The 12,241-nt window shown below is 38.6% G+C and overlaps 1 protein-coding gene across 2 annotated transcripts in view; it reads right to left on the reverse strand.

Annotated features, from left to right (window-relative positions):
• Positions 1 to 12,241, reverse strand: part of LOC109412774 (tachykinin-like peptides receptor 99D) — a 670,157-nt gene that overhangs the window by 344,183 nt on the left and 313,733 nt on the right. For both annotated transcript variants that reach the window (XM_029865175.2, XM_029865174.2), the window contains exon 4: positions 736 to 1,730. In XM_029865175.2, the coding sequence (XP_029721035.2) occupies positions 736 to 1,695 (960 nt within the window). In that variant the 5' untranslated portion in view covers positions 1,696 to 1,730. The remainder of the gene's footprint in view (positions 1 to 735; positions 1,731 to 12,241) is intronic.

The following is a 12,241-nucleotide window of genomic DNA, read 5'->3' on the forward strand; positions in this document are numbered from 1 at the left end:
TACTTGATCGACACAGCAGGAAAGGTCATCCTCAACAGACTGTTTAGGCAACCAGTTCGGTTTCCGGAAGAGGAGGACAACCGTAGGCGATATCTTGTCGGTTACTTAAACCGCCTAAACAGCGCTCCAGCGTAAGAGGACAGTTGTCAACGATAATACGATGGATGTCTGCGGTGAATCGATCGAGGAAGTGGAGTTGACTGCATTCCACTCAATAACAGTTGTGGAGAAGTGGATGAGTTTCAGAAAACTGGGATTGGCTCACCACAAAACTGAGGTGGTGGTTGTGAACAACCGAAAGTTGGAGCAGCAAGCAGTGATCAGTATAGGCGGGGGGTGATGATCGACTACAAGTTTGCCTTCGGTAGCGGCTTTAGGACAGAAGGTCGAAGGACGAGAGGTTGAATGAACAAACATTTTAATAGACTCAGATTCAAACGCACCCCTTCTCTTCCATTGATAAGTGAAGAAACAAAATAAGCGCATTCTAATTGATCATATTCAAAAGTTTTAGCTAGTCGTTTGGTATTTGATTCATTCATTCCTTTTTGTACAATTTCGATTGTTATCGTCAAACATGGTTTTGCAACTACGAATTGTTCGATTTCTTTATACTCACGGAGATGTTCAAAAAGTCTTAGAAGTATTTCGGATTATCTCAGTTGCTTGTACTTTCGTTGCATGATATCATTCCCTGCTCCACAGTACAAGCCGTCTGCAGTACCTACTACTTACCAGCCCCATTATAAACACAACCGAGTGAGATGCAATCAGGATCCACTCGGCCGTCGACGGGTAGATGTAGTCCATCAACAGCTGCCGGTACTCCTCGTACGTCAGATTGCAGTACAGCGGGTCACCCACGCAGGTCACATTGTGATCGATGAAGCAGTTCTCGTTGTACTCCTCGGTATCGTACTCCTCGTCGCACAGAACGTCGTTGTGGTTGTCCAGGTTGACGATGGTGTAGTACGGCGTAACGAAGGCGGTCTGATTCGTCTCGCTGATGGCTGATTTAGAACCGTTGTTGTTCGTGCAGCTTCCGGACCATCCTCCAGGCTCCGCTTCTGCCATACCCGCGACCCCCTCACGACAAATTGCGCCATTAAAATTTGACGTCGCCATCGATGGCCTTCCCTCGTCATCGGAACTTCCAACCGGTTCTAGGGGGTCCGATAACGACCGGTCCATTCTCACGCTCATCGTCGAAGCTGACAACGACTTCAACGGTGACGACGACGATGGCGATGATAATGATAATAATAATGGAGATTCTTGCACTTTAATTACATCGCGCTTCACCACGACTAGCGTCTGCCTAGGGCCAGCGGAGGATTCAACCCTTGAGCTGGAACCGGTCGTGGTCGATGATATGTTTTTCAACGCCAAACCGACGATGGCTGAGGATGCTGCTAGCGCTGCTTCTGCTACTGAACTTAACGAGTTTGTTGTTCTAGGATAAAGCGTGGTTCGATTCGCCCATCCGAAGCCATTCTCGTCGACGGAGGTGAAATGGTTCGGTGGCCTCGATGTCCACCAGGGACCCGGCGGACGGTTGAAGTTGACTTTCTGATGATAGTTAGATGGGGATTGAACACTGTTAGCCTCCTGGGCGTCGCCCACACTCAGGATGGAGAACAGTGCGAAGAGGAATAATTGTGAGAATGGTTGTGCTGATAGCGTCGCTCTTGCCATGGTGATGATGCTGGATGGTGCAGTGGGTAGAGAATCTGAAAAGAGAAGACAAGATAATCAAATCACTGGAGAATTACATTGATATTTAATTAGAGTAAATTTTAGTTTTTGATTTCACTTCTCATCACGTCATCGCAGAGTGTAGAGGCAGAGACACAACTACATTCTAACGGTTCGAGTAGAAAAAATATTAAAACGGGTGAAAACAGTCAAAAGAAATTTGTGAATCTTCAATACACGAGTGTCGCAATTTTGAGATTTAATTTATGATATATTTTTTTGTAAACTTAATTTGAAATTTATGGGGAAGCTTTACAATTAATAAACACTGTAGGTAGAGAAATCAGGCAAAACAATCTGATAGACTTGTACATGTACACCAAAATGGTAATTCCGGATTGTAACCTAAGAATCCTAACGCAATTTAAATCTCATTATGTTTGCGGACATGTTCTGGTTCTCTCACTTTTCAAAGGCCCTCACAAAATAACACTTCAAGGATGAAACAGTTACTGAAGTAAAAACAAGTTGATTTTGATCATATGAATTTATAGTTACTGAAACTATGACAAGATGAATAGGATATGTTGTGGCTTATATTGGAAAGATCGTCGGTCCAGCTACTTATCCCGAGCAGAAGGGAATACCTTACAAATACCATGCAAAGAACAACCTGAAGAAGAAAGACGCGGAAACCGTCTTCAGCCAAAGGCTGCACAGGCTGAATGATGCTTAACACTAGACAAGGGATGATACACAGAGCATGCACCAGTGGATACGGAGAAGAAACTATTCTCCCGCCCGAAGCGGGAATCGAACCCTCACCCCATAGCATTGTGCGATTAAAAGCTTGGTGAACCTAACCCCACGACTACTACCCAAGCAACCAAAAGTTCGGATTCCACTTGAAGAACGAACTCAGAAGTTCAAGTTCGGTTCAATTCCAGGTTTCGTTGAACTTAATTCTCCAAAAAGTTACTCTTGTATTGTTTATGAACTTGGAAGTACATGTACAAGCTTTTGACTTCTCTTCAAAACGACATTAAAGTCGAAAAAAGGTTCAAAAAGAACTTATGTTGAACTTTAAAACAGAGTTGAATCAAATATTAACCGAACTCATGTTGAACTTTTGCGTGCCTTTAAAATTCAAATATAGTTCATTTGAACATATTCCAACAACTTGAAATCATCCGTTCCGAACTTGTTTCGAACTTGTTTTGAACTTACTACTGAAAGTTCGGATAAATATTAACCGTACCAAAAGTGAACTTCACTTGAACTTCGGCGACAGCGGGGCCGGGGAGAAGTTCTCATTCAATTAAATCACTCGGAAATCGAGCCCAGCAGCCACAGCTTGTGTAAATTCCACAAGTACACTTTGTTCCACTATAATATTTGAACGTACTTACTTGTAATCAACGCAAAGGATCCGTATTGTGTGGATCAAAGGCTGCCCCCGCAGCGGAAAACTTTTCCCCCTAGGATGCCGCCGGGGGTTTTTCGGCTGCGCACAAAAATTTTCCAGCTTTGCTGGATGTTTTCACACCCGTCTCACTTGTCACTGCAGTGCACCGGTAATCGACGCAATCGTATTCACTGAAAACCAAGCTGAAAACTTATAATCTTTTCTTGAAGTCGATACACTGGCCTTAATTTATTGCTTTGCACTGCGAACCACAACAAACTGAAAATGTCAAACTGCATGAGTTCACAAGAAGTTCCACGTGAACTTCTTTCGAACTTTCGACTTCAAAAACTATTCCAAGTTCAGGGAAAGTTCACACGCGAACCTGATTGAGCTCTACTATATGATATCAGCACATTGAGTGAAATCCCACAGTGCATAACAACACATACATGGAGTAGTGGTTAGGCACCGACTTTCAACGAGGAGATCTCGAGTTCAAATCTCAGTAAGTAAAAAACATCAAACATTATTTCAAGGTATTAGTCAATTTGGATTCCACATGAACTAATGGTTCTTAATAATAAATTACTTTTGAGCACTAAACATTTTTTTTTCATTTTTTCGAAGTTTATTTTTAAGCTGAATAGCGTTCCTTTCAGCGACACAAGTGTACTTTTTGTGAACTGAAGTTCGGTTAATTACTTAAAAAGTGAGCTGAATAGAATGCTATTCATATACCTTCGAATAGCTGATTAAGCCCAAACATGCTATTTTGTCCGAACTTTTGGTTGCTTGGGTAGGCTCCACAAATTGAAGGTATTTGAGCAGAGTTTGGTATTAGTGTGGTATGTTTTGTTTTAGCAGTGAAATAACTAAAGAACGTGTTATCATTTCGTTATTCAATAACTTTTGGAAAATTTGAGAACTACAGAACTGACAATTTAAGGTATGCATTCTGTTGGATTTAGTCCAACGGGAGGGAATTTTCCGGAATTATAATTCTTTACCGGAAACGTAATAACATACGCACGATCCGGATAGTGGCAGTACAATATAGGAATATAGTTTTCCTATGAAAAGATATAAATTCAGCTTACAATTACAATCAATCATCTATAGTGTTTCTGCTACGTAATAGCGGGTTCGTAGCATTGGCGTAGCTAGGGGGGGGTTCCAGGGGTGCCTGGCACCCCCTAGAACAAATTTGGCACCCCCTAGAATTTTTCCTGGACAGGCACCTAAAATTTAAAACTTCACACGATAATTCCAATATTTATTAATGGCACATTTGAACAAAACCTAAGAACACCTGGAATAACTTATATAGCTGTTGTACATTTTGGCGTTTTGGATATCGGTAAGTACAATGAACAGACTTCTCCAAGGATTCCTCCAAAAACACCTCTATCTATTTATGCAGTGATTTCTATAGGCCTCCTTTATGGATTCCGCCCGATATTTCTTCAATAAACTTCCCTTGGGATTCTGCTTCGTGATGGGATTGTACATACAAGAAATTTCTGCGGATATTGATCCAGCAACTTCTTCGGTGATTCATCCAGGATTTTCTTCAGAGATTTTATTCAGAGATTCTTCCAGAAATTTCTCATGGAATTCCTCCAGGAGGTTATATTGGCCTTCTTCCGGGAATTGTGGCTAGGATTTCTCAAGCAACTCCTGCTGAGATTCTTCCAGCAATTCTCTCAGAACTTCCCCAAAAAATCTCACTCTGGTACCTTCAGGAATTCTACTAAAGATGTTCTTCTGGAAATTCTTTCGGAAAATCTCCCTGGTATTTATCCAAAAATCCGTTCGGTGACTCTTCCAGAGATTTCTTCAAGGGTTTATCCTCTAGAAATTTCACAGGGGATTTCTTCAAGAATTTCTATTGGCCTTTCTTCATGAATTCTAGCTGGAATTCTTCGAGCAATTCCCTTGAGAACTCCTTCAGAAATACTTCTAGGGATTTCTCCTGGCATTTCTCCTGTGATTCCTTCAGAAATTCCTCCTGCAATTCCATTAGGGATTCCTCCAGTATATATCTACCGATTATTTCAAGAAGAACTGTAGGTATTCCTCCAGGCATTTGTTAGAGGAACTTCTCATAGGGTACCCTTACATTCCTGAATCAAGGATTTCTCTACAAATTACTTCTATGATACCTCCCGGAATTCTAGGAATTCCTCCAGATATTCCAGCTTGGATTCCTCGAGCAATTCCTGCGGTTCTTCCAGCTATTCTCCAGAGATTCTAGCTGTGGTACTTCAGAAATTATGCTACGGATTCTTCTAGAGCTTTCTCCTGGCTTTTTTGCTGGGATCTTATCAGGTAACCTTCTTGGAATTTTTGCAGATTTTTTTGCGGATTTCTCCAAGGAATCGTCCAGGAATTCTTTCAAAGATTTTATCCAAAGATTCCTCCTGAAATTCCTCATGGAATTCCTTTGGAAACTCCTTTTGGCCTTCCTCTAAGAATAAATCAAACAACTCCATCTGCGGTTCTTCCAGCAATTCCTCCGGAAGTTCTTACTATGATATGTCCAGAAATTATTCTAGTGATTCCCATATGAATTAATCCTAGCATAATGGCTGGAATTCTTCCGGGAAATCTTCCTGAAATTCCTTCAGAAATTCCTCCAGCGATTCTTTCAGGGCCTTATTTACAAATTCATTAAGAATACCTCTACCGGTTTCTGCTGAGATTTCCACAATGATGCATCCCAGAATCCTTCTAAGAATACCTCCTGAGATTTTTCTGTGATTTCTTCAGAAGATCTCCGGTGATTCCTCTAGGAATTTTTATCCAAGATAAAAGGATAAGGATTCTCTCATAGTTTTCTCGTGGATTTTCGCCAGAAACTCCTCGTGGCCTTTTTCTATGAGTTTAAGCTGGATTTCTCAAGCTATTTCTGCTGTAATTATTCCAGCAATTCCTCCTAGGACTCCTCCAGGAGTTCTGGCCATAATACAATTCTCTAAGAATTTCTCCAGGGATTCCTTCAAAAACTTGTTGGGATTATTCAAGGAAATCTTCCTAGGAGCTTTGCAGAAGTACCTTCGGTATTTCCTCCTTTAGGGGTTTTTCCTGGGATTTCTCCAATTATTTCTCATTGGATTCCCCCAGGACCTCCTTTTGACTTTCATCCAGGAACTACTCCTGGGATTCCCTAAACGATTTCTGCTGCTTCTAATGTTTCAGTCATGCCTCCTAGGTCTCCTCCAGAATTTCTTACTATGATTCCTGTAGGAATAACTCTAGGGATTTCTCCAGGCATTCTTGCCGGGATTCTTCTAGGAAGTTTTCCTAGGATACTTCCAGAAATGCCTTTGATTTTTTCAGGGATTTTTCTAAAGACCCATCCAAGAATTCTTCTAGAGTTTTCAACCATGGAGTACTCTAGAAATTAATCATAGCAATACTTCTGGAACTCCTCTTGGCCTTTTTCAAAGAATTTCAGCTGAAAGAATCCCAACAAAAATCTCTGTAGGAATTCCTCAACTAATTTCGAGAATAGTTGGAATTTCCAGAGAACTCCTAGGACTAGACAACTTTCTAGTGAAATCCTATAGAAATAAACGGGAAGAAATAATTGATTAGAAGGCACCGAATGTTGCTAACTGAAAATTTGAGAGATGAATTTGTGAAAAAATCGCATTCTGGTGGGATTCGAATTCACGACTCCGTATTAGCTAGACCACAGTATTGTCCTTTCTTTGAGGTCAGCATGTTTTTTTTTGTTTTGAAAATTTCTGTGGTGGTTTTTAATCAGCAGTTTCTTTGGATTTATTTTCTATAATTTCAATAGCCTATTTCTCTGAAATTATTTCAGCGATTTTTTTTTCAGTTATTTTCCAATTTCCTCAGGCAATTTTATCGTGATTACTTTTGTTATTCACTGATTTATTCATATTTATATAAATTGCTTCCGAAAATTGCTGAACTGACAATTCAGAAATTATCAACTGATATTGTTCAAATAAAATCATATGAAATTCACGAAAACCTCCCTGACATATTCCCAAAACAATTGCCGGAAAAAAACAACATCAAAATTACCTTAGAACTCTCAAAGTAGATGCCAAAAGAATTCATATAAGAATTACCAGAGGAATTCCGGAAGAAAATGCTAAGACTGTTTAACCCCTTCGAGACGACTTTTTTTTCACCAACCTCGCTGCTGTAGAACGCGTCAGCGAGGTGCAAATGACCCAATCGTCCTGAAAGGGTTAAAAAAATTGGCCAAATCCAATCTCAAAATAAATTGCCGAAATATATTCTATAAAAATTTCCACAAACATTCACAAAAAATAGAAGAAATTCTCAAAGAATTTCCGAAATCATCAAAGGAATCTCGGAAGAAAATTTAGAAGAATTTCAAAAGTATTTTTTATTCAAATAAATTTCCGAAGGAAATCTCTAAGGAATTTGGCGAATCGATTTCCAAGGGAATTACCGAAAAAGTTCCCAAAGTAATAATCGAAGTTTCCAAAATTTACAAAGAAATTGCTGATGAAATTCCTAAATAAATTTTTCAATGCAAGTATCATCAGAATTGCCGAAGATATTCCGAAATCATCTACTGAAGGAATTCCTTATATAATTACTGAAGAAATTGACTTGAGAATTATCATTAACCCTCGAGCGCTCGCGCTGTTGTATTTTGTACAACACGTTGAAAAAATCTCGCTTTTTGTGCTTAGCATTAGCGTGGTGCTGACGGTGGTGGCCAACCACGCGAGTTACGGAAGGTTAAAGATATAGAAGCGATTTATAAAAGAATTTCCGAAGAAGTTTTCGAAGGAATTGGCGAAGGAAAACTAAACAGCATAAATAATGGAAGTCCAAAAAATCGACGAAAATCCAATAAAAAGTAGTATGACTTGCCGAATAAAATTACTGAGAAATTTCCAAAAGAAGTCTCAAATGAAATACATTGCAAAACAATTTCCAAATAAATTGCCGGGAATATTCCCTAAGGAATTACCAAAAGAATGTTTTGCCGAGAACACAAATTTCTTGTCTTATATGTACATATACGTACACCGTGTCCAATAAAAATACAAAATACAAATCTAGAAAATAAAATTTTATTTCAAATCTGTTATTCACATTTGCAAAATAAATACATGTATTGAATGGACACATAATACTGATTCAATTAACCCTAAAAGGGATACCTTCATAGCCTCAGTTTCGTCACCTCGCTGAGTGTGTTCCATCAAAGACGAGCTCTGAAACGCGCCTGGGGTCCAATGGACCCCAGGTATCCCTTTTAGGGTTAAGCATACGGTTAAGAATAACGTTATTTCCTATGTGTTTTTAGAAGCACACTTCCGTTTTCTTAAATTCGTTTGGTCCGGCACGCAAATAAAAAGATCGAAAAGTTTTTCACTCTACGGTTGCTAAATAGACTCAATAACGTTAAATTTTGAGTTATTATCCCAAGTATTGTACCAAATGAATATACAAAAGCTAAAACAATACAGTTTTAGTGATGATATGGTAAGAAATTTGCAAGTAAGCTCAACTTGGGCTGATTTCCTTGAAAATGATCGTTATAATAAAGACAAACATCTTAAAACGTAAATTTTGGACAAAATTCACCACAATAAGGACACAAGCACGTTTTAGGAGTGAGAAAAATGTGGATCTACAAGATAATATGCATCCATGCTTTTTTGACACAACATATTTCATTAAAACGGGTAAATTTGATATATTTGTTAACTTTACGTTTTATTTTGTACACTATAAAACGGCTTCGTACTGCACCAATACAGAGTCTCATATTTTTCCCTTCTGGCCATAGCTGCTTCTAGCAAAGGTGAGGACAGATACCTAATTCGTTTCAACTTAAAACCTTTGGTCGTTAAAATAAGACGAATTACCAATGAAATGGCGTGCGTGCTAGTTGAAATGGACTTACATTACATAAGCGATCAGCAGAGAAGGATAAAGGCCACTTAATTTTAAAACATAAGCTGTATTTGATCAATGTCAGTTGGCCTTTCAACAAATAAATTTACTTTGAAAATGATGTGAAATGAATTCCAAAACCAAACCAAACCAAAAATGCACATACATATTTATGCTGATTTTGTAATTTTAAGAATTTATAACTCTTACAATTGTTCTTGAAAACTAATATCATAAGGGTTGTTATTATGCAATAAAACAAAGAAAATGTCACGATGAATACAAGTTACACGCAAATTTGTGGATATTTTATATGTAGTTTCCGAGATTTATACTACCTATACTATAGGAGGGGGGGGGGGGGTGGGGGGGTGGTGGTAAGACGGACATGTTTAGTAAACACTCTATTTTGACAGTGTAAACAATGCGATAATTAAAATTTTATCTCCGTACTATATACTTCAACTAAGGTACTTTACAGTCTGCAAGCTGATTTTGCAATAAAATTTGATTTTCCATGACTTTTGAGATAATTAAAAAGTGATCTCCAAATGTATGTTTTTCAACAGTGTGGGTAAGACGGACACGTTTGGAAATTTAGCTAATACGCCTCTAATTGTGTTAAATGATGTTTGTGGCCGTTTGTATTCGGTAGATCAATCATAGTAGAATCTAAATTTGGCCTTAAATCTCTTAGCGAAACGTGTTTCTGCAAATTAAAATCTATTTTGTTAATTGGAAACCTCCATAGACTGATAAACGCCTAACAGTATGCAATGCTCTGGTAATTTTACAAAGTTCAAACAGTTCCAACAACAAAAATTCTAATAAAATGAATTTTTGAATAAAAAATCAATATGAAATGATTAAATTAATAAATTATCGATTTTTGCGGCTTAACCAGCCGAATGGAAGTTTTACTTTATTCCAAAAGCTAGACTTTACATATACTGGCGTGAGTGAGAAATGGACAAATTGAGGTGAAATTTGCGACCCATTGGAAGCTTTCCGCTCACCGCGCGATCTCTTCGACACAGTCGTCGATGAGAGGTGTGTGGACTTCCAACACACAAAAACAATGCGCTCTCGCCTAGGCTTTACATATACAATATATGCGTAGTGTGGATGTACATCTCATTCCATCCGAAAGGGGTGCAATCTGTGGAAAAGATAACCTCGGAATTTTGTGTTGAACTTGAATTCAGGTTAGCAGCTACGTCTTCGAGTCTTCTCGTGGCGTAGCGGCAACGCGCCTGTCTAGTGAGTAGGAGTCGTGAGTTCGAGTCTCACCGAGAGGACGAGTAACTTTTTCGCAAATTTCACCTCAATTTGTCCATTTCTCACTCACGCCAGTATATGTAAAGTCTAGCTTTTGGAATATGAAATGCTTTATACGGCTTCCACAATCATTTTTGTACTCCATAGATTTCAATCTGTAAACAATGTGTGGGTCTTAATGTATTTCTTACGGCACTATCAAAGTAACCCCAACACTATCCGTCTTACCCACCCTCAAGGCGGACCGTCTTACCCCCACACAACGCAAAATATTCATTCCACCACCGTTATTTATAATCCAAGAAATTTACCTGAATGTCGTTGTGTATAGGATGGAACAGCTTAAAACTACTGGGAAACTCAAAATAAAATGCAAAAACTTATCAATTTAATGTTAAAAAGCTTATTTATTGCCGCCTCAAAATTAGATCCCAGCACAAAACCGTGTAGGCTGGTAAATGATTGATTATTTTTTGCACTTTTGATATATGTATTCTCTCATGGAGTGGTTCAATAATCATCAACTGATAAGAAGATAGAGTTAATCGTAAAAGAAAGTCAAATTTCAGCTCTTAAGTGCCAGAACTAGTCGGTGGTCCGTCTTACCCCCACCCCCCCTACTATAGATCTATTGCTCTGAAAATGTATTCTTACGGACCTGATTGCATTTGATCCACAAAAAACAGGTTGTCGCGATGATTGTTAAGTTCAAACTGAAAATGCAAATTCCATGTAGGGTATGTGTGCCATCAGTAATCTCACGGTCCCATATCCATCCTATTCGAAAACAAGCGATTACGGCACCGATTGATTCCGTTCTTTTTGTTTTCATGGGTGCTCACTTCTAACAAAAAATACAAAAATAAGAAACAAAACAAACAGCGCTTTAATCCTTTGTTTTTCATAGGTTGAAAATGGGAGCCACATGCTTAATAAGGGAACCAATACCCTATTATACGCAAGTTATCAAGTTAAACCTCACATGGCGGAGAAAGTGTTAAATTATTTCAACGGTAAAAAAACTGTTCTTAAAAATACAGTGCGTTTAAATTTCCGGGCTAATTTTTTCCCGCGACGCGATATATCATTATACTAAGAAATTGAGTGTGGATCGGTATTTCCCTTTACAAAAAAATAAAACAAAACAACCTGGAAGCCACTGAAACTGGCACCCCCTAGGCACCCCCTAGGAAAAAATCCTAGATACGCCAATGGTTCGTAGACCCCTGTCGATCAGTGTCTGTATAATGTATGGTTTGAGCTTACTTACGTTTAGTTTTCCTTTAATGTGCTGTAGAATTCTTGATCGAAGGTGAGGTTTGCAGCGGGTCCTAGTAAACCATACAGTTAGCAAAGTTTCGAAGATATTCTTTACCTTATATCTTACCGAATCGGTAGATCATAGATTGCTTTGTGTGACACGAGATGGAAGTCCAGTGCAGTCTGGGTTTCCTAGTACAAGTTTAGTTTTAGATCGGTTTCAGTAACTTTATGTAGATAATCTTACCAGTTTTATGTGGATGTAGCAATAGTTTTTGTTTAGTTCACTAGTTTAAGAAATTACACTAGAATTAAGCTTACTTGCTTAGATATAATCAAGACAGCTTGATGCAATGCAATTGCTATATATTCTTCACTCACCCGGAGACAGGCCGTATACCTGTCACTCCTATGTCATCCATCACATTGTTCGTTTGGCAGAGAATACTGCGATGATAGATGTGCGCTGACCTAATAGGGTAGGCTAACACATTTATTATTGACATAATAATACTTGTTATTTTCAAGGTGTTCTTCACACAAAATTAAGGTGTTCGTTTTGTTATTTTGCCTCTTTTATCTACCTAATGAAAGGCATATCGAGGTATGATTGTATTTAAATATGTTTTTATTCTTCAACCATTGACCCATTGAGCTCTTTTTGTCCACTAGAGAACTGCGTGA

The sequence above is a fragment of the Aedes albopictus genome, chromosome 3 (assembly GCF_035046485.1).
Source record: "Aedes albopictus strain Foshan chromosome 3, AalbF5, whole genome shotgun sequence".
NCBI classification, from domain to species: domain Eukaryota; kingdom Metazoa; phylum Arthropoda; class Insecta; order Diptera; family Culicidae; genus Aedes; species Aedes albopictus.